This window comes from Myodes glareolus, chromosome 21 (genome assembly GCF_982192425.1).
Source record: "Myodes glareolus chromosome 21, mMyoGla1.1, whole genome shotgun sequence".
In the NCBI taxonomy this organism is placed as follows: Eukaryota; Metazoa; Chordata; class Mammalia; order Rodentia; family Cricetidae; genus Myodes; species Myodes glareolus.
Genome location: NC_142046.1, coordinates 47,591,628 through 47,618,029, shown reverse-complemented (window position 1 = coordinate 47,618,029; position 26,402 = coordinate 47,591,628). Strand labels below are relative to the sequence as shown.

At 41.4% G+C, this 26,402-nt stretch overlaps 1 protein-coding gene and 1 long non-coding RNA gene across 2 annotated transcripts in view; both read left to right on the top strand.

Moving 5' to 3' along the window:
• The window catches only part of Galnt3 (polypeptide N-acetylgalactosaminyltransferase 3), a 34,550-nt gene extending 8,991 nt beyond the window's left edge, over positions 1 to 25,559 (top strand). Inside the window, exons 2-11 of the mRNA XM_085681017.2 lie at positions 4,655 to 5,278; positions 9,069 to 9,241; positions 13,340 to 13,489; positions 15,144 to 15,378; positions 15,831 to 15,948; positions 17,384 to 17,584; positions 18,596 to 18,727; positions 18,905 to 19,006; positions 23,331 to 23,483; positions 24,476 to 25,559. Coding sequence (XP_085537143.1) covers positions 4,764 to 5,278; positions 9,069 to 9,241; positions 13,340 to 13,489; positions 15,144 to 15,378; positions 15,831 to 15,948; positions 17,384 to 17,584; positions 18,596 to 18,727; positions 18,905 to 19,006; positions 23,331 to 23,483; positions 24,476 to 24,598 — 1,902 coding nt within the window. The 5' untranslated portion in view covers positions 4,655 to 4,763 and the 3' untranslated portion in view covers positions 24,599 to 25,559. The remainder of the gene's footprint in view (positions 1 to 4,654; positions 5,279 to 9,068; positions 9,242 to 13,339; positions 13,490 to 15,143; positions 15,379 to 15,830; positions 15,949 to 17,383; positions 17,585 to 18,595; positions 18,728 to 18,904; positions 19,007 to 23,330; positions 23,484 to 24,475) is intronic.
• On the top strand, positions 9,248 to 13,290 carry LOC146890420 (uncharacterized). Its single transcript, XR_014998829.2, has 2 exons — positions 9,248 to 12,413; positions 12,448 to 13,290. It is a non-coding gene; the product is annotated as an uncharacterized LOC146890420 (long non-coding RNA).
• Positions 25,560 to 26,402: the final 843 nt, after the last annotated feature.

Sequence of the window (26,402 nt, the reverse complement as noted above, 5' to 3'; positions counted from 1 at the left end):
CAAAGCTATTTTATGTTTCCTATTAGGCCCTTTTGCCACCTGACCTTAAAAATGCTGTGAATGATTTGAAGATGGATGTGGTTATGTTACAGCCAGGTTGATAGAACTAGGGAGGGAGAGATGGGGAAATTTGCTATGTTGAGATTCAAGTCTTTTAGGAGTTTGAGAGCAAGGGTTGGAAATAAACAGCCCCTGGGCCAAATTTGGTGCACAGTCTGTTTTTGCAGAATAATAATAATAATAGGAACACAAATATGCTTATTTATTTATGCATTGTCCTTCTCTCCCCAGCGTTGAGTAGTTGAAATAGAGGCCATGCGGTCTTTAAACAAAAGAAGAAAAGGGAAGGTGGGGAGGACGGGAGTGATTGACTCCTCATGAAAAGTTCGCTGTCCCGTCTACAGGCTGGTGAGGCACTGAGATTCCGGAAGGAGTGGAGAGGAAGCCCGTAGAAAGGTGGAAGTAGCTGAGCTGAGCGAGGAGTCTTACTGTTCTACCCTCTGTATCCCCATCCTTCAATACTCTTGGCCCTTCCACGGAAGATGAATGAACTGAAATGGCCCTCTACTGAGTTGTGTTCTGCCTCTCCCTAACCGGGCTGGCTGATGAGACTTACTACCAAGTGCATCCCGGACTCTCACCCTCCAGCTACATTCCGCTGGGTCATTCCCTTAGATGTTGTGAAATACATCCATGAGTCGTGCCTTCACACCTCTGGATAAAGCAGTCTGCGGTTGCTCTCTTCAGGTCATTGAGATCAGCTTCCTGATTTCAGCAGAGTTAATAGGATCCCGTTGCAGCAGAAGCAAAGAGGCAGACACGCCTTAACCACCAAAGACACAGTAGATACTTCTCCTGTAATGGAAGGTGGGGCTGTAGAACCATCAGAAAGCCATGCATGTGTGCCCTCTACATCACTCCTGGCAGCTGAGATGTTTTTGACAGATCCCTAGTGGTCACTAAGGACTGGACCAGATAAGCAACTTTTAGTTGTCAGAACCGAGAGCTTTCGTTTCAACTATTTTCCACACCTGTGTCAATTCCCAGATCCAGTACGCTTCCCTTGCTGCCCCAACAGCCCTTTTCTAGAGTATCTCGGGAAGCCCTGAGACTTTCGCACCAATTCTTAGAAACAGAAAGTATCAAATTAGCAACTCATCGTGGTGAAGTAGCAGAAGGAACTGCTACTCCTGCTAGACTTCCTTTCCTCAAGTTCTCCCTCCTCTGAGTGGGGGCGAGGGCAGGCGAACCTTTAACACAAGGCTCTTTGGGTGACTCTGTCCCAAACAATAGCCCTTGGTCCCTTCCAGCTCATATCTGTGACTTCTTGGGGGGGGGGGGAATTAGTCCAAATGATAGAGAAAGAAATCTCAGAACTGATTCACAGAAGAGAATGCAGTTACCCGGCAGCACTGAGAATCGACAGCTGCCGAATCTAGCCCTGCCCATTGTTAGATGTAAAAGATGCCCTCCCCAAACAAGGAAATTCTTCCGACAGGTAGATACTGTGTTTGTCCACTGGGTTTAGAATGAGATGGCCAGGGATATAGATCTTTATTGGTTGACTGGAAGTTACGATGCTTTGTACGGCCATGGCCTTGAAAGCGCTCAGCCTTTAAGACTGGTGAGGCTGGAATTTGAGGCTATGTATCTAAGCCTTTCAGAAGGGGCAGACCTGGCAGGGGTTTATCTCATCTGAATACACCAAAGGAGTTTTCTCTTCAGGAGAAAGCTTTAACTGATGAAATGGAGTAAGGAACACAGGCCATGGACCGTGATCATCAGCCAGCACCCCTCCCCAGCTCCCTGAGGGCTTTGTCCCCGTGGCTGTGAATAGCAGGCCTGGGGGAGCAGGAACAGAGGCTGTCTCCCTGACTCTGCTGCTGTGTTTCTAATCTCCGGAGAACGACACTGAGCCCTGTAGTGGACAGGAAAAGCTGGAGAGGCGGAAGGAAAGCCTGTACTGCTGACCAGCTGACTGTCTGTGGGCTTTAATTATTAGCCCGCCGTGCAGTATTAGAGCAGAAACTCATAAGGATTTGTCCTGCACCAACTGATGCAGTGTTCAGCTCCGCCAGCAAAGTGCTTCAAGGGCACTGAGCAGAACAGGGGCTTCCCTTCCTGGCTCCAGGGCTCTTGGTGAACAAACTTGTACCGCTGCTCGACTCTTTCCATGGCTTGCTCCGGTGCTAGGCCCCTACAGGGAACAGCTTTCCGAGAGCCGGGCTCCCCCACTCGATCCTGTTTACAGGACTTGACTTGGCCAGTAAGGCTGGGTCCTTGTAGCCTGGGTAGCTGCTCCCCGAACTCTTTCCCAGACTCACACAAAAGCCTGAAACAATTGGTCATTTGTGGAGGTAGCTATCCACCCTCTATTCCAAGCAACCAGCCCGAAGTTATCTTGGCCTCCGCTACACATTAAAAAGTGAGCTTGACTTCAGAAGCTGGTGCTGCCCCTTAGCACCTACCTAGTCCCGGGAACCGGTCCCTCTCTGTAGGTAGCCTCTTCTAGGACTCGCCAAGGCAAGTTTCTGGCCAGTCTCGGAACTGGTACCTGCCTCTGTCAACTCTTATCTCTGTAGCCATCCGGCTCCTGGTCCTCTCTTAAATGTAGTTAATTCTGTTGCTGGACTCTTAAGATTCCTCTCTACCTTCTGGTACCCTTGATAGTATCACATTTACTAGGGCTGGGTTTTCCAATACATAAGATTGATTATGATCCTGCCTTAAAGTCATCAGCCCCTACGATGAGAAGAAAAGGGTAAATTCCAGAATCCCCAGAAGATGCGCAGGCTTTCTGTGAATTGATTTCTACCTGGCCTCCCCGTGTTGTCTCCCAACATTTCCCACCTGGGCTCGGATCAGGCTGTGCCTTTTTGACTTCCAAGCCTTTAAATATGCCAGTCTATCTCTCCTCTCCGTCTCGGCAATCTGCCTAAGAGTTTTTTTTATCTGGCAAGATTCTGTTCAACCGTGTCAGTCACTCCTGGGCGCTTTCCTCTGAGACCTCTGCCAGCATTCTGCCTTCCAAGTCATGTGACCCTGCTGTGCCCCTTGGCTTGCCCTATATTACTTTGACCCCTCAGCCTTTGTGCCCTGAAGGGGGAAGCGTTGGAATGTTGTGGCCAATCCTAGGGCAGTATTTGGCGCGTAGGAGATTAGACAACTACATGGAGTGTTTAAAGACAGGGGAAAGCGCGTCAGGTCACCTTATTCTAACATGACGCTCCTAAAGCTAGAAATGCCCGGAAAACATTCGGGTCTCACTTTTATGGGCAACAGACATCATGTCTGAGGCATCTTTTGGGGCCAAAGTTAATTTTTTTCCTTATTTTAAATTACATAATAACATTGGAGCAAATGCCTAATAAAGTGTCCAAGTTAGTTTTCACTGTTACAAATGACATTTCCTTTAATTATTTTGTAGACTGGGGGACAAGAAAACAGGCAATGTTCCTTTCGTCACCACTGTTAATAATTGGGAATGGCTTGAAATCATACTGAGCCCTTTTACATTGTTATTATTTTATTTATGTATGCATTTATTTGGGTTTTTCAGGACAGGGCTTCTTGGTGTAGCCTTGGCTGTCCTGGAACTCACTCTGTTGACAAGGCTAGCCTCAAACTCACAGAGATCCTGCCGCCTGTGCCTCCTGAGTGCTGAGGCACAGGATTAAAGGCATGCACCACCACCACCACTTCCCAGTTTACATAACATATGTGCAAGGATCACGAAGAAACTCAACTTCCATCCTGATTCAGGCTGTCCTCAACTCATACTGGTTCACTTGAGGGCCTAACGAACACAGTGTTCCCGTCTCATGCTCAGTGGCAAGCAGCCCTTCCTCAGGCCAGCTTCTGCCTTCAGATGCTGGAGGCCCAGAGACACCGCAAGCAAAGCTAACACGGTTCTCATTGTGCTGTTAGGGTTGGCACTTGCGCAAGTTACTGAAGTAGCTGGCAAAAGCAACGACTTGACTTGACTGTAAATTGTTAATTACCCTACAGTAAGATGTGTAGCGATTCTGTCTTGACTCACAGCAATGCCATGTGAGCAGACCCAGGAGAGAATGCCAGCTGACTTACAGGTACAGCTTCTTGATCAGCTTGCTTACCTGGAGTGGTGCTTCACTGGTTAAGGGCCAAGCACATGAAAAGAAGGTCACCATTGAGGTTGCTTGGCAGTGCATGCCAGCAGGACTTCCCTATGCATCTGCCCTGTTTATAATCCACTTCACGAAGGCCTCTGACCCCCTGCTAACCCCCTGCTGACCCCCTTGGTGAGCAAGCTCAGATAATCCTTTTTGAAAATCTGAAAAAAAAATCTATTTGCAATGCCATATTTTGTGTGTATCATATAGTAGTTGTTGGCAGAGTGAACAAAATGGGTGGTTTAGTTTGGTTTGGTTTGGTTTTTGTTTTTTTTTTTCTGGCAAGAAAGTTTTATTCTTTCAAAGGGCAGAGTCAGTCATAGTTAATGACCATAGCTCTTTTCTTCCTAAAGTGCCATTTTGTTGAGGGTAAAATGTCTACCTGTTCTTGAAGCCATAAGAGGACATTGCAGCTCATGTTCAGTTATTGGCTGAGGTCATAAATTGCACCCCGACTTTAGAAAAGAATCACTACTAATTCCATCTATCATCTCTATTTGTAGGTATCACTATTTAAAGAAACCTTTTTACCAGCAAATCTATGCTACAAAGTATAAGTAACAAAGGAAACCATAGCTGTTATCTGTCAAGTAACAAGCGCTTAATGCCAGAATGGCTCACCTAAAGCGACTCGTAAAACTGCACATTAAAAAACATTACCACAAAAAGTTCTGGAAACTTGGTGTGGTCATCTTTCTCTTTTTAGTCGTTTTGATTTTAATGCAACGAGAAGTCAGCGTTCAATATTCCAAGGAGGAGTCAAAGATGGAGAGAAACTTGAAAAACAAAAACAAAATGTTTGACTTTATGCTCGAAGCTGTAAACAATATCAAAGACGCAATGCCAAAGATGCAAATAGGAGCACCTGTCAAGCCGAGCATCGACATCCCCCAGCGACCCTGTCTGCAAGGGTACTATACAGCAGCCGAGCTGAAACCCGTTCTCGACCGCCCACCTCAGGATTCCAATGCACCCGGTGCTTCTGGTAAGCCTTTCAAGGTCACCCACCTCAGCCTGGAGGAGCAGAAGGAGAAAGAGCGTGGGGAGACCAAGCACTGCTTCAACGCCTTTGCCAGTGACAGGATTTCTTTACACCGCGACCTTGGACCTGACACCCGACCGCCTGAGTATGTTGAAGAATATTCCCTTACTGTCTTTCGGCGGGGTTTTCAAGGAAGAGGCGCTAACTCGGGCTCATTCCTTAGGCACTCTGAAGCACAACAGCAGCCAGTGCTGTTTGTTCGATGGCTCCTTTGATTTTCTTTATAACTATTGAGGCAGAGTATCCATAGCTCTTGTTGGTTTGGCAGTGGAGACAGGAAACGCACCTTCTGAATTAGAAAACCACGTTCTAGATCTGATATATACTCAAGGGGAAATCTCCCCCCACCCCCAAATGCTATAATTTCCTCATCCACTTAGGAACATTTGGACAGTTTTTATAGAAAATAGAGGAGGTGAAGGGATAGTTCTCCATTCTCTGATTTGCTATGGAATAGAATGTTTTTAAAACTGTGCCAAGATTTTGAAGCTATTAGGTAGTGTATTGGTTTGTAAAGTATGTCACACGCTCTGTGTACTGTCAAGATGTGATTATATCTCAGAAGGCCCTGGGTTTGTACACTTCCTTCTTGGAGAGGACATTGTTACAACTCACTGCCCCCTGCTCAGAGGCTCTGCTGGTGTGCTCTCATGGCTGTAGAATGAGAGGCAAATAGTCCTTATGAAGTGATGGCATTTCTATACTTGTCTCAGCTATACAGAATCTTTCTCTGTGCCTTTAAGTAACCATTTTGTTACCTATAAGTTGAGGTTTAAACACTGTATTTGAATTGCAAAGGGTGGAATGAATTCCAGAACTCTCGAACTATCCATGAATTTTTAAGAACACAAGACAGGCAAACAGTAAGCAACTGGTACCTACTATATATTTCGTTTACTGGTTCTAACAGATCACATCTGCACGCAGAGAGTTTTACTAGATGTGCAGCTAGATGTGCGGCTGTGAATTCCTACTCTGACTGCTTGCATCCCTGCGTGTTGAAGCTGCAGGGGAAGGATGACGTAACTCTGTTCTAATCAGTGTGGTTCAAGGTTAAGTTGCGCATCACTTCAAAGTAAATGCAGGAAGAAATGGTTGCTCTATAAAATACCCTAGTGTTTCAGATGGTTCTCTCTTTTATCAATAGATTCAGATATAGTGTTACATTTTACTGATTCTGGGAGACTTGGTGACTGAAAAGCAGTCCCCATAAAAACTCATTAAGCATAATTTTTATTCATTAGATGTCAGTTACTATCTTCTTAAGACAAGCATTTTAATTCTAGTGTTAGTAAACTTCAATAACGTTCAGTAATTTAGTTACTGAGGGAGAAAAACCCAACTGAGCCCATTAACAGCCGTTATTAGTTTGGAGTTGGAGATCTGCTTCTCTCCGCCACTCTCTGGATAACATTTTGTGGGGAGTGCTAAAGGCTAGCTGTGTCTTCCTCTGAATATAACCAGTATCAACGGGACCCCCTTTTCTGAAAATCTCACTAGTGCTTTATTCAAGACTCAGCAGCATCTAGTGTCTCCTAAAGACACAAAATCAGATGATGACCTGATTTATAATTTAAGCGATTTCTAAATGCTGAATTTTACAAATTGTCTTACAGTAAATATAGAGTCTCTGCAGCAGGATATTTGGTTGCGCTAGTTTAAATGATGTGAAATGGTTTGTAGCATAAATTTACTGTGCACATTATTTCAGAATGATTGCAGTTTATAAAGTCATACTGAGAAATTTTATCGCTTGCATTAATGATGGGAGCAACACTTGGCCTGTGACCCTCTTGCTTTCATTTTTTACTAATTCTCATTAATAGTTACTTGTTAGGCAAATAAATTCTAGCTTACTTAAGCAGAGGGAATGCCTCAAACAATTAAATTAGTAACATTTTACTAGCAACACATATGTGTGTGTGTGCAGTTTTGTCTGTTGCATCTTTAATGTCATGTAATTCTTAATTGATACTGTATTAATTGACTACATAGCAAATAAAGGTAAGTAAAAATCCTTAATCCCCAAATTCTCTTCCCTCCTTATATCATGAGAAAATGTCATATTGTCGGGTTTCCCAGAACTGTATGTTAGTTTATAAACCTTTATGTATTAAACTATAAACTTATATTTAGTAATCTATTTCTGTATCATTATGATAAAATGAATATGTATGTTTGCGTTTTATTTTTACTCGGTAGTTTATTCAAAATTCAATTTACAAAAAAGTAACTCGCTGCAGTTGTGTGTGACATTCTATCCCCAACAGCGCTGTTTTTCCTGTCCTCTCTTTTCCCTGTCCGCTTTTCTTGGCAGGTCCTCTTCACAGCTACCTCTGTCTAACTGCTTTTTCCTTCCATAAACGTTTTACTCTCCTGACCTGCTTTTGGGAAAGAATCCCAAGCGCATTTCTACCAAGGTATGGTTATGAAGACTTTTCATGAGACGACTTGCTGGTTTGTTTGTAGGCTCAGCTGCCACACTGGAGATGGCCTACTGGCCACGCAAAGCAACTGAAATGTATTGGATCTTATCTCTTCAAGTGAATGATTTACCTCCTTCCCTTTGAGTCTGAGCAGCAATCTTTGATTGTTTGCATGCTGTTTTTATAGGGTGGGGGAACGGTATAGTCTACTGCCTCAAATGGAGCAGTCCTGCGTGACATTTCAGTGACCTTATAGACACTTTTGTCTTGTCAGCTTATCATCTTCACAGACCACACACATTTAATGTCATGCCCTGGGTTGTAAATGCCTCGCTCTGTCCTCACCTTCACTCCAAAGACTGGCGACTGTGTCCGTCATGGCGTCTCCTCTCAAGGGCTGTAGGCTGTACCCAGCCACCGTTGCCTTTCTGTCTGAATTAGTTTGAAAATAATGGTTCTAGGAGGAAGACAATGTTACAAAAGTGAATTGGATAACAATCTGTAACCAATGCTTTTAGGTAATTAATAGTAGCACTAATTAATCAAATCAAGACCGCTTAGGAATCCTTTCCCTGTGTATATCAATGTAACAGATGGTTATATGCACAAGACTTTTTTTTTTTCCTCCTAAAGATAGGGTCTGAGTATGTAGCCTTGGCTGACCTGGAATTTGCTATGTAGACCAGACTCGCCTCAAGCTCACAAAGATTCACCTGACTCTTGCTCCAAATGCTGGTTCACAAGTCATGTACTGTCATGACTGGCCCAGCATAAACCTTTGAACATGGATACATAGATCTTTAAATTTCTATGTATGTCCTATTAAGAGATAATTTGAAAATGATAGGTCCTAATCAAATAGCAAAGCACATTTTCAGAGTGAATTCCTTAACACAGCCAAATGGTCCTAAGCATTTGATGATAAGAACCTAGGTTTTGTGGTGAGCTTACTTCTTGTTTTGATTCCTTATATAAGGTAAATTTGATTAAATTAACTTGGAAAATGAAGTTATATAGTCTAAATTAAATAAGAGCAATGTGTGACATAAGCAAGAAAAAAATTATTGAACAGTAGTTAGACATATTGATTTTTACATGTTGCTTCATTTATGGGTTATATCTCTTTCTAAAATCAGACAGTGTAGAAAACCTGACCCATGTCGTCTGTATCAGTGAGCGTGATTAGGAGGAAGGAACTGCTTCTAGAACTTTGCTTCAACCTAGTTATGCTTATGAATCATTAAGATACTTTCACATATGATAAGCATTGCTGTCTATTTGGTTCTGTTTGTTTATTTGAGTTGCTTTATTCATCTATGTTTATTTATTTGAGTTGCCGTCATTTGGGGTGATAATGATTCAATGATGATGACTTAGCGATGGTCTAGAAATGGTGAAATAAGTCAGGAGAAGTCAGCATTGCTCTCCCCCTTCTTTAACTTCTCCCAGATGTATTGAGCAGAAATTTAAGCGCTGCCCTCCCCTGCCTACCACCAGCGTCATAATAGTCTTTCATAACGAAGCGTGGTCCACGCTGCTCCGCACGGTCCACAGCGTGCTCTATTCCTCACCCGCGATACTGCTGAAGGAGATCATCCTGGTGGACGACGCCAGCGTAGACGGTAAGAGAGTGGATGCTTACCCGTGAATCCTTGTGCTCACGGCCAAAGCCTGCCTGGTGTGCGTCGTACTCCCTGGGGAACGTCTCGGAACCTGAAGTGGTTGGGTGGCGTGGCGAATGGTGATGTGTGAGCTCTAGGGTGCCGTGTTGGAACACTGTGGGTTGTAGGACTCTCTGAACAGCGACCTTCATAAGTGTAGTCCTAGGGGATGTGGCTTTCACTATAGAGCGCGGTGGTGAGGAACACAGATGTGAGCCTTGTAGTACAGCTGTCTGGGCTGGAGCCCCACCTCCAGTCCGAACCAGCTGTGTGAATTTGTCACATCTACACTTCGGCCCGGTTTCTTTATTCATAAAATGGAGAGAATACCATGCTGTGCCAAATTTATGTCATTACCTTAATCCACCGAAAGGGAAAACTACAGCGAATTTAATGACTACGCAATTGGTTATACGACACATCCCATGGTGTGGTTGAGAACTGGAGCCTAACTGGGTTTTTCAATGTGAAGGAGTCCATGTGAGTACCGTAATTCATAGGTAATGGTCGTGAGCCCCTGACGCCACACTGTCACTCCGTTCTGTTTTATTTGAGCGTTTCCCCCCATTGTAGTGGTGAGGCTCCAACACAGCCCTCAGGCATGCCAGGCGACTGCTGTGTGTGAAGTGTGCCTGTAGACCTGGGCTCTTAAAAAAATTAATTTAGCATTGCTTTCAAAATTAGCAGTGGCCTTTGAATGTTTGTTTCTAATCATAATCAGATACTAAGGTAGATATCTTAAATTGGAATCATAAGTCTATAAATATGGTCTCTACTTTTTTAAAGTTACAATTACTGTAAGTAAAGAACAATTTATTTCAGTGATTTCGAAATTTGACCTCTGTATAAACACAGGTCTGGAGTTAGATTCCCAAAGGCTTAATCCCAGCTCCCACTTGTTTCTTCATTTGTAAAATGGGTACAGCACACCCCCACCAAATCCAAAGTGCTGTTACATATACCATCATTTATGTACATGAGAAAAGGAAAAGCAGGTACTCATTAGGTTACGTTGCTTGTATCTCTAGTCCAAACATGGTAATCAGTGGCCATAAAATGAAACTATTAGCTCATCACATCTACATGCAATTCTGTGTATTTCCATGGCTTCCAGATAAACTCACTCTGAATAGAGTAAGGTTATGTTCTCAACACAGAGAAACATTTGTGCAGAAGAAAAAAGTTGTTCAGTTCCAGAGATTTTTTTTAAGTGAACGTGAGACCAGGTCTCCAAATGAAGAAGTTTTATAATTCGTGTCTCCTGGATTCAAGTTAGACTCCATCAATTAGACGTGGTGTTGCCTCCCTACACTGCCAGCTGCTGCCTGGGGCTACAGCAAACAGTCAGATAGAAAAAATCAGGATGGAGCAAGAGAAGGAAGAGGAAATGAAGTTACACACTATAGAGATCTTTGAATTTCTAATACCTTTTCCTATTACTTTACCACTTAATTGTAACTAACTGGTATTTTGCTCTATAATCCGATTTTGTGGTTCTTCCTGTCTGGTTGGACAGCAGCCAGTAGGTTTTAAGTCATGCTTGATTAAGGTTTTCATCCCCTATAAGTTTACCTGGGGAAAAAAAAAAAAAAAACACCAAACACAACACTAACATAGTTAGTTTTTCCCCCTTTGATTTTTTGAATGCCTTTTTGGAGATGGTTTTTATTTTGCTAGATTGTCCCCAGTGTGAGACAATGCAGGCATGGCAGATTTACTTCCAGCAGGGCGTTCAGTGGAAACATGCATCTTTATTTGAAAGCTCAAACAACCATTGAAGCAAAGGACGTGGGAACGAAGACACACCCGTTCATTGTCTTTCTGTTTCAACCATTTCTTGTTTGCTTTCTTTCCTAATCACTTTCAAAGTAAGCATAAGGCTTACCTAATTACATTAGACTCATACTGATTTAAAGTTTAACATTCTCACATAACATCATGGTTAGGCCCGCCCCCCCCCCCGTTTTGGCCTTCAGAAAATTCTCTTTAATGAGCCAGACACATTCCCCCACCCATGTCTCGTGGTGTCTTTACCCCACAGCATCACTGCCTGTCATGTAGCAGGGACTAGAGGAGCTTGAGTCCCTCAGCTTCCTCGGCCCTTCACCTCTAGAGAAGGGTAGAGAAGGACATCTGCTTGCCAAAAAGGCCTGCTCCCTTTTGTAATAGTGATAAGTACTTGACGATAAACTTGAGCCATTTTCCTAACAAAACGTATGCTTCAGTGCTCTTGTAGTTTGTCTCATAGACTCCATCTGAAACCCACCCACCGAGCACCCACTTGGAAAGTCTGACTGTGTGGAAACGGAACAGCTAGGAGGTGCTGCACACCTGTGAGCCCAGCACTCAGTCTGAGGCAAGAGGCTCAGGGGTTCAGAGCTAGCCTAGGATGCTAGCCTGTCTTCAGAAAAGATGCGCACACGGACATACATGCACAGGCATACACACATACCCACACCCACATATCTGTGAAGTAAAAACTAGTCCCTGGTAGCAGTTTATTGAGGAAAAGCAGAATGAAAATGAGGATATTTGGGTACCAATAAGGTAGTTAAATCCTAGTGAAGGCAACAACCAGAGCTGACATGTTCAGAGTAGTGCCACCTGATAGAGCCTGTGTCCTGCTGTCTCCTTGGGTCCCTCTCCTCCTCCCAACTGTACCTGCACTGCCTTTGTCACATCCTCCCTACAGATACGAGATCTAAAATACAGAAAGGGTAAAATAACTTTTCCAAGGTCAAACAGATCAAAGGAATGGTCCTCTAACCCAGGACCTCTGATTTGATGTAGTTTTGTGCTTCCCCAAACGGAATATGGGTTAGATAAAATTTAGGGAGCAGATAGGAATTTGAACATATTTCAGATGTTTGGTTTTTTTTAAAAAAAAAAATAATAATTTTCTCACTTTTAAGTGGGGGTGTTTGCGCCTTCATGTATGTTTGTACATCACATGCATGCAGTGCAAAGAGGCCAGAAGAGAGGGTCGGATCCCCCAGAGAGCAGAGATACAGACAGTCGTGAGCCAGCATGTGGATGCTGGGAATTGAACTTGGGTCCTACGTAGTTTGGGTCGCTTAAGCTGAATTACATATTAACAATAACTGAAGAATGTAATGGCAAGCTAGACGCCTTGGTATAAGGCCATAATGCCAAGACTGAGGCCCGAGGACCACGCTATCCAGGCCAGCCACGTCTGGCAAGACCATGTCTGGAGCAAACAAAATGCCCACTGCGACAGAAACAGTCTGATGGTGAAAGGGTTTCCTGAAGATGCCCAGAAATCTTTTACCTGTTGCCTCCACTTTTGCTCTTTACCTGTCTCATCCAGCCATCTTACCTAACTCATCCAGTGGTTAGTATTCTAAGTCATGTATGTTACTTGAACTCTGTCTGCTTTTAGCGACCTGACTTAAACGCCCCTTCATAGTTTCCTATTTTCTTGGAAAAGAATCCAAGAGAGGCCTAAAGTTTGTACTGACGGCGAAGTGACCCCCAACTTACCACTGCCCTATGCATCCCCTGCTTGCCCTTTGCTTGGCATGTGGGTAGTGAGCTGCTTTGACCACTGTCTCACCGGTGGCTAGTGAACCATATTGAGTGCCTGGCATCCCTTGTCATGGTTCTCAAATTTTAGTGCCAGTTTAAATATTGGTTGAATTTTTTTTAATTAAAATCTGTTTCTCTGACTCTGAAAGTCACTCAGCTCAGTTCTTAGTATGAGCTTTCTAAACTCTCTTCGCTGGGGTCCACTCCATGTCGGCCTCTCCCCCGCTCCTAACATGATACACGTATTTTCTATGAAGTGGACAGAATAAGTCCAAATTATAACCTTAGGCATGAGGCGAGTTATAATTTGTATACTTAGTCTCATTTTCCTCAGAGACTCAAAGGTAATGGAATGCTACTTTGACCGGCCGAACGAGCAAATGTTGACATAGATTTAGAAGGGTCACTGCCTGGTGATTTCATTAGCTCTCAGATGTTAGATAGAAAAATAAATACTTTTTTTTTTTTTTAAAAAAAAAAAAGTTAACTGGAATTTTTTTTTCTTCTTTACAGACTACTTACATGAGAAACTAGAGGACTATATCAAACAATTTTCTATAGTGAAAATAGTCAGACAGCAAGAAAGAAAAGGTCTCATCACTGCTCGGTTGCTCGGGGCAGCAGTAGCAACTGCGGAGACGCTCACGTTTTTGGATGCTCACTGTAAGTGCCTGTGCACAGATGGCTTGTAACTTTCTCCCTCTGCCCCTTCATCTCAAAGCGACTTTGCTTTAGATATCTCGCGGTATTCCTCTGAATAGCATGTGTTACTGATGGTAGCTCTGGCAGGCCTAGCGGCTAATGGCTCTGTTTACGAACTTCACACAAAGAGCCCTTACCTTCTCAGTGTTTTTAACACCTGGATTTCCTCGCGGGTGATTCTTACTTAGGGCTCCTCCCTCACCCAAGATGTTCTTTCTGCCCTAAGTAAAAGGAAGAGCAAAAGGAGTTTCTTTTTGCAGTTTTTCATTCCTACACTGTGAGATTAAATTTTTATCTAAGTTTGGTCATGATCAGTACTATCATTGAACTTTGTCTCAATACTGCCACTTGTAACGCTTATAGGGTGTTTTGTTTTGTTTTCTGCTAAAGATTTGTTGAATCTATTCTGCCCAGCAAGGCTATCCTGCTGTCTCATCCATGTACAATGGATATGCTAGGTATTAACAAATGCTGTTTGGTCCCTGGCGCTGTAAGTTTGGGGAGTTTTGCTCTTCCTATGAATGCTTGAACTGAAACTGCCTAGCTCGGAGGTGACCCGCCACCCGAGAACTGGTTGAAGCATTCACTAACTGTCACGGAAAGGCTTTGGGGTTGCTGTCTGTTGAGAGCCATTGCATCTGCTAGGATACAATGCCAACCTTTGGAAACTGAATAGAGATCTGGAAGTTTCTCAAAGGACCACGTCACTCTCTAGTATTTCTTTTTCTGATCCAAAATGCGGTAAGATCTGACTTGGCATTCTTCTCTGCTGGGCGATGATGCTTTCAGGCCACGGCTGACAAATTTAGCTGTGGGAAGGAGAGTGACCTGGTGTGGTGTGGACGAAGAACATAATTCTGACCTTCGTGGGACTCTCCGCTCCTCTCCCACCTCCATCGGGACTATAGTAGCTTTGGATGATTTTCTCTAGTCACTGAATTCAGAGTCTCCTAACTTCCTGACTTACTTTCACCTAAGACCCAGGAAGAAAAATTAAGCTTTCAGTTACTCTTCCTTATTGGGTCAAAGGGACAAAAAATTTAAATAAGCTAAAATAATTTTAGGGTTAAGTGGAAAGTTTATCTTAAAGGAAAAGGGCTCCCATAACAAGGATGGTCAATACATTGGAGCCCGTCTACTATGCTAGGAGGAAAATCTCATCTGTTAGGAGAATTTTTCTGATTTTATTTTTTTTCTTTAAACCTATTCTCACAATAAGAGCCCTTGAGAAGTCCCTGTGTATAGAGGTCTATTGTACAGCATGGTGTCTATAGTTAATACTGTGTTGCGTACTTTAAAATGGCTAGAAGTGGGTCTCACTTATCCCCCTTCTCTTCCCTAGCCCCCCACATGAGGTGATGGGTAGACACCTTAATTAGCTTGTTAACAGTAAACTTTTAACAATATGTTACTGTGTGTGTATCAAAACACACCATATACTCTTAATTACATCATTTTACCTATTATAATTAAGATGAAAGAAATCACCCATGCGTGTATATTCAGAACACAGATGATCTTTTCTTTATAATTTCTCTATAAACTTTCCTGTACTATCAAAGAAAAACTCTTTCACCATTTCCATGAACTTGACCGTAGCTTCTGTTTCGGGCAGGTGAGTGCTTCTATGGTTGGTTGGAGCCTCTGCTGGCCAGAATAGCCGAGAACTACACTGCCGTGGTGAGCCCAGACATTGCATCCATAGATCTAAACACATTTGAGTTCAACAAGCCTTCTCCATATGGAAGCAACCATAACCGTGGAAACTTTGACTGGAGCCTCTCCTTCGGCTGGGAATCGCTTCCTGACCATGAGAAGCAAAGGAGGAAAGATGAAACCTACCCAATCAAGTAAGCTGCTTGCCGCCGCCACGTCTTACCTTCATGCCAGGAGCACCGGACGCTGCGTGTGCACATGTGTTTTCACAGTCGTTGCTTGTGTGATAATTCTTAATAACAACAACAAAAAAACACATTCTATACGTAGACTAGTAATGTGCGATGCTCTTTTGCACAATAGGAGAAACCACTGAGATTAGGTGAATTCTCGTGTCCTCATAAATTATAGTTTAAGAATATTAAAGCAGGTTAAGGACAGAAACAATAATACGGAAGATGATATTTTTAAAGTTCTTACTTCCCCTACAACCTTAACTGTGAGGAAAGAATTTTCAGCTGTTCTGTATCTACATAAAAGAGTTAAATTTACTATCTCTTCACCCCTATTGTCGGTTTGGTTCTTTAAACAGCCTTTCAGCCTGTTCAATTTCTGTACCCAACTTTGGCGATGTGTTTCTTTTTAGGACCCCCACCTTCGCAGGAGGCCTATTTTCTATATCTAAAGAATATTTTGAGCATATTGGAAGTTACGATGAAGAAATGGAAATCTGGGGAGGTGAAAATATAGAAATGTCATTCAGAGTAAGTTTATGGAGATTAAACATAGCATCCATGTCAAACAGTGTGATGTATTGTGTTCTGATCGGCTCACACGGACCGTTGCAGATGTATGCTGTCTTTATGTGTTTAATGCTTGCTATAATGTAATTGCTGGAAAATTGGCAATGAGGCTATTTCCGTTTAAGTTGTAACTTGATATATTTATTCATGGTTGCCAGTGTAACAAGAGGAATCAGTTAAACTCCTGTGTCCAGGCAATAACACCAATTAATGCACTTGTAGCTACTGAATTCCAGCCAAGATAAATATAATTAAACCTAGTGCTTCAGGAAATGAGTTGATTATCAAGGGAGTCAGTATGGAAAACATTTATTTATAAGTGTAAAGGACACTAGGCTGAACTCTTTGCATCATATGAACTGTTCTTTTCATAATGCATGTCATAAATTAATATAAGCTAAACAGGCTTTTAGTAGTCATGACATGTGCTTAATATATTCAACTTCATGACCTCATTTTTGTGGTAACCATGTCACTCACTTTTTGTCGTTCAGGTTGGAATGTGGTGGGGGAAAGCCCTGGGAATTGGGTTTATGTGTTGGCTCTGGCTCCATTGCACACTGGCAGTTCTGGGCCCTGCCACATCTGAACTGCTGAAGGGCAAGGGTCTTTTTAAAGCTGACTCCTGAGTCTCAGTGCAGGTTGTTGAACTGAACGTGTCACTGAGCCATTTCATTTATTTAAATGGGGAAAAGAAGAGGTTTCGACCACTTGTCTCAGTTCTAGCGTCCACTTTTGAGCATGACTTCGTTTTAGGGTTTTTTTCTTACTGATTGTTGATGGCGGACCTAACCAGTAGGACATTTTACTTAGAAATACCACAAATTTTAGACACATTCTACATAGACGTAGGCTTTTTAATATGAAAAACTCCTTTGAAAATATAACAGGTTACACTCTGGCAATGATAGCTTTCTCGGATGGTTTTCATTAATACCAAATTGAATATCCAAGGAGTAAATAGAGTCTGGGTTCCTTTCTACCCAGACAGTTAGTTCATTTCTTAGGAAAAAGTGTGTCGTTTCAGTAAGTGGCCATGTGTTTAAGGGGGACGTCAGCTACACCAGAGAGCCTTGTTTTTCTCTGCATATTAGAACACTTGCATAATTATTGGCCAAAAAGAAAACTTGGAATTAGTTTTTATGAAGGGCTCAGAACCCATGCTCCTGTAAAACCTGCTTTCTGAAGATGTGCGTTTGTTCTCTGTAGTTCTCATTTCATTTATTAAAACCATTGTCTACATTTATGGAGCATAAATTGAGCTGACATAGAGACTTTGTAACATGCTAATAAATCTCTATATTTTGTATTTATTGATATTTTAAAGGTAAACTTAAAGCAACAGTTTTTTTTCCCCAAAATACTGTAAATTTAAACAAATATCATTAATTATCAGGTGTGGCAATGTGGTGGGCAGTTGGAGATTATGCCTTGCTCTGTTGTTGGACATGTTTTTCGCAGCAAAAGCCCTCATACCTTCCCAAAAGGCACGCAGGTGATTGCTCGCAACCAAGTTCGCCTTGCAGAAGTCTGGATGGATGAATACAAGGAAATATTTTATAGGAGAAACACAGATGCAGCAAAAATCGTTAAGCAAGTAAGTGAGAGCCAAATAATGCAACGACAGTTGACGACTATCCCAAGTCCAAGTCCATAAGCCTTTCTTTTGTTTGTTTGTTTGTTTGAATCACCTTGTGGGGGGGCATTTAAAAAGTATTTTTGAAGGTAGGCTTTTAAACTTTAAACCTTAAAATAAATAGGTTAGGGCCATCAACCTGGTGCAGGAACTTGTCACCAAGCCTAATGACCTAAATTCAATCCCTGGGACCGACACCATGGAAGGAGAAAACCGATTCCTCTAAGTTGTCATTTGACTTCGCATGTATGTGCCATGGCACATGTACACACACACACACACACACACACACACACACAAATAATAGTAATAATAATAATCATAAAATAGTCATAATAAATGTGTATATAACTTATTCATGCTCTCCTAAAAGAATAAGATTAAACAGTGTTATAAAATTCAGGCATTTTTAATTGTTTCCCTTGCCCCTGAAAATAAAGGAAAATAAAATACAATTAACTCAAAAATGCCTTTTTCAACTCAAGGTCCAGTTGGGAATTTGGTTAAGATTAAAACAGTTAAATTAGAACACACCCGACTGTGCGGTTTGGGGATTACTCTTTTGCACTTGACTACAAGAGATATTGATCTCACTGGGTCTTCGCACTGTGTGTCTGCACGTGTTTCCTCACACCTCGCTCTCCGGGTCATTTTTAAGTAAAGAGGTGGGATGAGTTCAGAATTCTCCCACAATCAGCCCCACATCCTCAGCATTTTGGGGAGACCTTTCTTCTTTAGACGTCCTGTCCACAAGTGAAGTGTATTACAGCCCTCCAGGGCGACTTGATTCTCTTAACCACCAGGGACCAGGCAGGCAGCACACCCGTTGCTTGAACGAATGGTCCATTTATTGTTCGTCCTGCATCCAGAGTTTTACCGAATACCTAAATGTCAATGCAGATAGGACCGTATGAAGAATTCATCAGAGCTGATTTGATTGAGAACTCCCTTCATGCTCTCATCTGTTTGCAGAAATCATTTGGTGATCTTTCGAAAAGATTTGAGATAAAGAAACGCCTTCAGTGTAAAAATTTTACATGGTACCTGAATACCGTTTACCCAGAAGTGTATGTACCAGACCTTAATCCTGTTATATCTGGATATGTGAGTATTTTTATGTTCCCCTTTTTCCTTGATAAATTTCCTCCCATGTACCTTTTAACTTACTGCTTTTGGAGTTTTCCATTATTAACGCCACTTCCCTGAAATGAATTGAAAAATAAAAACTGCGCAGTTTGTTTTTATTTTTTATTTTGATGGAATTTAAATCTTTTTACTTAGATTAAGAGTGCCGGTCAACCTCTGTGTCTGGATGTTGGTGAAAATAACCAGGGAGGCAAACCATTGATTCTGTACACGTGCCATGGACTCGGCGGAAACCAGGTGAGCGCTTCCGGACATGGTCAGGTGCTGTGTGTTCCTTGGAAGTCACAGCTCAGCTTGACACTAAGGCACACGGCCATGCAGTTACCCACTTGATGAATAGAAAGGAGACCGAAAATTAAGCAGAATAATGTTATTTGATGTTGTGTATGTTTAATATAGCCTTCGACGCTTGTGTGACTGTCGGGATGGAGGCTTTGGGAGTCATGGAGGGGAAGGCAGTATTAACTGTAATAGCAAATTGCTTCCAGTGATAATGCTGGCACAGCTGCCTTATAAAGTCCTTTGAGGGCAGAGATACTGTTTCAGACACTGAATCTAAATGCTGTTTCTCACCGACCCCCATTTTTGTCTCTTTGATTACTGACATTCTTGTTTCCTCTCAATTTTTTTCTATTAAGAGCAAATGTGATCTGTTACTACCTAGCCTGCTAAAGTTGTAGAAATTATTAAGTTTCTAGCTTTTAGCTTATTTTGACCTTTATCCTTAGCAAGTTAGCTTAGAGAAGGATTTGTCTTTCTCCACAGTCAGTCAGCGAGTTCCCTGACTGAGCCCTGGGTGAGCTTCATCCACTGGCTCCGAGCTCCAGTAGGAACCCACACTGTAGAACCAGCATCTGCAGTCAGTAACATCAGGTCAGGAGTAAGGAGTCCAGGGGCTCTGTGGATGGATCAAACCACCTCAGGATTAGATGAGGTGTCCGTGGGTTTTCCTGAGAAAGATGTCATCTGAGACTTTATGTTGAGAGGTGTTTAGTGGGATGGTAAGGAAATAAGCAGAGTGTGAGGAAGGATACACAAAGAGAAACATCTAGAACTTTTTCCTTTCTGGGAATTGCCTGGATGTTGACCCAGGATTTTCACAGGCTTGCATGTTTGTGCTACTGTGTACATACCTCGACAGGGCTCTGAAAGAAAGTATCAGCGTTAGGAAGAAAGGATCAATGTGTCTCCTGGCAAGTCTGCTTCTGCACATCTTTCTATTCATTAAATTCAGCCTAATTAGTCTTTAGTGGACTATATACAATCTTCTCATTTTTTCCTTTCTTTCTACATAAGAATAGTTATAGAAATAATTGTTATTTTGTAGATAACAATTTGCTTGTTTCCTCATTTGTAAATATATTATCATGATTATTAATACTTAGACATTTCTCTCAAGGTCTCTCCAGAATAATAATTATCTTAAAATGCATTATTACTACTATTTTTGTAATAATTTGCTGCAGGGTACTATCTTAAAAATATAGTGTCTGAGTGTTAGTTTTATGCTTTTCTATTATCTTTTTCCATGTAGATATGTTTGTAGCAAATTATAAAATTAATTTTAAATGATCGATAGAATAGGCTGTCTTTAATAAATATGAGGTGAAAATTCAGTTATTAAAAATATTTGTATAACTTCATCGTACAACTTGTCCTGTTGCAAGATTTGACAGTCACTGACTGACCTTGTGAAGCCTGTGTCACAGAAGCATTTTTTTCATAAGAAGTGAAGACTATAATGTAATTTGGGGGTGCTAAAAAAGATAGAGCAGGCAGAGATAATATGAGGGATGGATTCAGAGGATGGACTTGGAGTTAAAGAAGATCTTTCTGGAGCAGTCATCTGAGATGGAGTCAAGCATTCGGGGAGGAGAGCATCTCGAAGGAGGTCTGGGTGAGAGCAGCCATGTAGGAGAGGTTCAGAGAATACAGCAGGCCAGCATGGCCAGCACACAGTGGTCTAGGCAAGGAGCGAGGGAAATGAGGTCAGAGATTCTGATAAGAAACCTGGTTGTATAGAGCTCTGCAAACCTATTAAGGAAGATGGATTTGATTCTGAACTCAACAGAAGCCATCAAGAGGTTTTTGAGTAGGCGAATAATGTGATCTGGTTTGTATTTTAAGATGGCTCTGGCTTCTGTCATCCTAACACACTTATATCTTTTACGTGTTCATTTTTTATTTTTGAGATTTAATAAAATTTTGACATTTCCCCCTTTCCTTTCTACCCTCTCATATAAGCCTCCCCACTCTCCCTCAGATTCATGGGCTCTTTTTTCCCTAATTGCTATTGCATGCATATATGTGTATACATGTAAATACCTAAATATAACCTTTTTACTCTGTATAATATTACTTGTATGTATGTTTGGCACTGAACAGCCAATTGATGTGTTTTTCCCAGCTTTCCTTTGTTGCCTGTGGTTCTGTAAGTAGGGCTGAGGCCTCAGGGGGCTTTTCCCTGTCTACTTTGGCATGTCTACTGGTGTCATCCTTGTTCAACTCACTTTCAGGCAGTCTATTTTTTTTAATCAATTATTTCCCTCAACTATTTAGCAAATTTTAGTTCCTTGAGAACTCAAATTCAGATGTCTCATTTAATTTGAGCATTTTCTCCTTTTCTTCCACTTTGATCGTTTAATGGTGTTTTATGACATGCAATCCTTTTCTGAGAGCATTTCTGAATGCAAAGCAAAGTAACCATTTTTGTCCTGTGGCTGGATTGGAGACTGTTCTGGTTCAGTGCAGTTATATCATTACAGCCTTATGACAGTTAATATTTCATGCACATTCTAGAGCATGCCTCCAAGTTCTGAGGGGCATGTCTCTCCCATAATTTCAGCTGGTTACTTATTTACTTTGTCCTTGTTACCAAATTATTTTCAACTATTTTCCTTTCCTTCCAAGTTTCATCTTAGTGACCCTGAAATAATATGTAATAGCCTTTCTTCTCGTCTTTGAGTTCTTAAGGCTTATCTTAGTTTAAATTACTTAGGAATAGTTAGAATGCTCTTTCCTTCTCCTTCTTCAGCTACTTTCTCCAGTGCTTCCACCTGGGAAGTTGTTATAAAACCAACTTAATGTTTTACTGGTAGGAGAAGAGAAATTAAGTACGAGACTGAGACAAGGAACTTGGGATGAAGGCTCTGGATTCTGCTAATGTTTCAGGATTGTTTGCTCTAGCACAGTGCCTGCCTAGCATATATTAAGGGCTCTATAAATATTAGTGCTAACAGGCATTATTGCATTATTGATAATCAATTATGTTAACTCATTTCATCCTTAGACTGCCAACATTATTAAATATTTGATTTATAAGGCATGTTATTATGGGGCCGGGACAATAGTTCAGCCGGTAAAGTGCCTGCCACGACAGTGACTGTCTCTAGTTAATACAGTGCTTAGCCTTGGCTCACAGAGAATCCAGCTAGCCCCACTTGTAATTTTAGTAGCATAGGACAGGCTAGCTCTGGTTTCCTGTGGAAACCTCGAAAGTTATAGTTTTCCATCAAGGTAAAAACTGAGGAGAAAGAAAGAGGTAAAATGGGAATTGATCTAGTCCTTAAGGAATGAAAAAGAGTTAGCAAACCAGGAAAGGGTCACAGGATTTCCAAACAACAGCCTGGCAATTGAGTGAACTCTTGGGTTATTCTTTAGAGGTTGGTTTATATTAAATGAGCACGGTCTGCTACAGCTGAGGCAGTGGCTGCCGTGAGGGTAAGTCCTGAACCTTGCACGTGTCAGATAGCGGGCGGGGTAGCCTTGACCGATACAGGTGATTTTCGTTAAGCCAGTTTATCAGACCAGAGCTTTAAAGGGCTTCCAAGCAGCTGACGCTATCCATGCATCCTTGGGTCAGAGGTTGGCACTGCAGGATAAATTAAGAGAGGTGATCTGAGTCAGAGAAGTGAGGATGGAGGAGTAGGCACGAATGAAATGACATCCGAGAAGAAAATTCAGCAGAACTTAAGAGACTCATTAATTGACTGTGGAGACACACATTAGTAAAGAACTACAGCATATCAAGTGCTGACGCGTGCGCGTTGGTCTTTGCTGAAAATACTCTACACCTATCAACACATTCAATTAGTGATTTCAAGAATTCTTTGGGCAGGGGCGGTTGATACCCATCTCACAGGGACAGAAACAGGCTCTGAGAGTCCATGATAGCTTGCGGGTTAGTGCAAATGACTCAGTTGAGGTGAACGAGAGAAGGATTGTTGTGGGGGAGAGAGAAGCAGCAGCCAGTTAACTGGTCTCCAGAACTGTGCGGGCTGCTTTCTGCCGGCCTCCATTCCGCCATGCAATTTGCAGTTTCTAGTTTGGAAAGGAAGGAGTCCCATATTTAGGGAGTAATCCCTGAGGGCAATGGACAAGAGCAAAAGTTTGATGTCTTCTGTCACAGGGACCCTGCTTACGTTTCTGATCTTTGTATCATGTTTGTTGAAGACCTCAGGAGTTTACTGTTTAGTAGGGAGCTGGTTGGTTTTCATCTTGTTCTCTTTTGCACATGAGCATACGGGTACCTTTGTCAATGATGTCACTGTCCCTCCCACAGTACTTTGAGTACTCGGCTCAGCGTGAAATCCGGCACAACATCCAGAAGGAGTTATGTCTTCATGCTACTCAGGGGGTCGTCCAGCTGAAGGCGTGTGTCTACAAAGGTCACAGGACAATCGCCCCCGGAGAACAGATATGGGAGATTCAGAAGGTGACTGACCGCGGCTCATTCAGCCATTCACTAGATTACTTTGAATAGCTCTAATTGCTTTACTGTGCCATATATCAAATTACTTCACCTTCAATAGTTCCACTATTATTATGTGTTCCCTCTGTGATAAGAGAATATATCTAGGGATTAAATACCTGTGAGAGCAACTAATCATAAAGCAGAAGCCTGTCTTAAGCAGGTGAAAAACTTCTATTATTTATATATTTGTTTGTTTGTTTGTTTTTTTGAGACAGGGTTTCTCTGTAAAACAGTCCTGGCTATCGAACTCACTCTGTAAGACCAGACTGGTGTCAAACTCACAGAGATTCACCTGCCTCTCCTCCCCGAGTGCTGGGATTGAAGGCATATGCCACCACTGCCTAGTTATAAACTATTAATTAGTTCCTTATCCTTGACTTTTAAAGAATTTTTACAATAGTCTTTGAAAACCATGTTTATTCCTTAACGGGACAAAAAAGTGTGTTTCTCACATAGAATTGCTAACTATGTCTTTCTCCATTTTAGCACATTTTAAATTAGTCTAGAATCAAAAGACTACATGGCAGATTGCCTGTCCTTAAATATGTTTACGATTTAGCTTGATCATAGAACTTTTTCTCTAAATCTAGTTTTGTGTAGTAATAGCATACCAAAAGACTGGTTTTTCTGATTTGGAAGTTGGTCACTTGGAATACCAGTGGACTGCTTCATGTCTGGAAAAGTATTTCAGATTTACTGTCTATTTTCCTCTTCAATTTTGAAATGACTCACCTTGACTAAATAGCAGTAAACTGAATTATAGTATTATGAACAAAAGTCATCAATACTTTACCAGCTTTAGTTGACCTTAGATTTAAGGTTGAGAAATCAGACATGTTTGTTGTGCAAATCTCCCTATACCTTTAGAGAAACCGTAAAGTCATTTTCATATCTAATTTTTAGCTGTAAATCATTAAAACTTAACGTATGTTATGTGCTTCCTTTTCTTCTAGGACCAACTTCTGTATAATCCATTGTTTAAGATGTGCCTTTCAGCAAATGGCGAGCATCCAAACTTAGTGCCATGCAACCCAGCAGACCTACTCCAAAAATGGATTTTTAGCCAAAATGATTAAGTGTTCCTTAAAGCTAAGGAGTTGAAAAGGACATATTCTTCCTCATGAAACTGTGACGAGGCGTACACTGTAGTTGTTGAAAATTATGCAAAAGCAGCTAATTGTAACTTATTCCAAGTGCATTTTCCTTATTTATGTCTTAAGATGTCTATGTAGTACCGCGGTAGAGACCCTGGGGGTTTCTGTCTGAACGCTCAGCACCTAGAAATACCAAAGACGATTCTGAAATGTCCAGATGTAGAAGAGAGATGTTTACAAAGACAATAATTTTCCTAGAAAAGTGACCTGTGCTTGTACCCTTGGGGATACGCACAGCTACATCCGCACATTCGCCACTTAGAATATTTCCCCCAGTTGTAGGGGAACTGGAAAAAGATTTGATACTGTATTTTTATAGCTATGTAGAAATGGATCAATGAAGGTCAGTCATTGGCCTTTCTGTACAAACCAGGAAATTTTTACAGATCTAGAATTTATTGTTTTAAATCCAGGTAAACTTTTGTTGTCTTTGTTTACTTGTCTGTCACATATTTCCTTAAACATGAAGTTGAATAAGGAGAGGACTATTTTTAACACTTCAATTTTTGGAAAATTTACAGATATTTTTTAGTCTGAAGCCCACTCCACTTGATGCCCGGGAGTCTTCCCCAAATGGCTTTTTTTTTTTTTTTTTTGAAGCGGCTACACTGTGTGTTTTCCCAGAGCACTTTTTAAAAAAAAAAAAAAATTATAAATTATTAGCTGTTCCTTTCTAGTAGTCTTATTTTCTTAGCTAAATTCACTAATCCTGAATATTTATAATGCTGAATTTCAAATGCAGTATACTTGACTCAATTCTAAATGTCTTTGTTGATTCATTATACAGAGTGTATTTGCAATGGATCTTTCCCATAAAAAAGGAGCCTTACTTTTATCTATGTGAACAACACAAATAAAAAAGAACCCTGAACACTAGTGAAAATGTTTGTTTCTGTTCTGTCCCATTTGGGGTGGAAATCTGCAATTGATCATGGGTAGAGGTTTTAGGGTACATATTAGTTGCCTACTGTTTGTGGAGCCCCAGATTCTTTTAAGGAACTCGCCACCTGTGACAGTAGCATGAAAGCAGGATTGAAGGTGCTGGTCGATTTCTGGATCCCCAGTAGCTTTCTTTAATGTTCCCATAAAATTATATTGGGAAGTCACCGTTTCCTGTTTGGCCCATCTTATAGAGAGAGAGGCCTTGTATTATTTCAGAAGCAAAAGAGAATTTGCTTTAAAACCAGTAGGGTCTCAGTTGTACAAAAGAAAACACTTCCTAGTATATAGCTTTAATTAAATAATAAAGTATTCATTAAATTTTTAAAGGTTGAATTAAAAATTCCACATTCTCTAACCAGTTACTTTGCAGAGTTTTCAGCTGAAGGACCGTCTACCATTTTCCTAATTATATCAAAAGCTACAGGGAGTGTAAGACTTTGCCGTTCGGCTGTCTCTTTTAAGGTAGAGAGAAAGATACACAATTTTGAAAGAAACTGCTTGCCACCATGTTGCACTGTATGACTGAGATGACTTCCTACCTTTTAACTTTGGTAGCCCATTAATATATAAACGTTTCTCAATTATTATAACTAATGATGACATGTTGTAGTAAGCATGCTGTATTTTGCCTCTTGGGTGCAATTTCTGTTCCTCGGCTTGTTCCACATGAGCAAAAGATACTCTCAACACTAATTTTATCCCTAAAAACAATACAAAGCGGAGCAATTTCTCAAGGAAATTTTATACATGATCTTGAGTAAACCATGTTTTTAAAACTGAAACC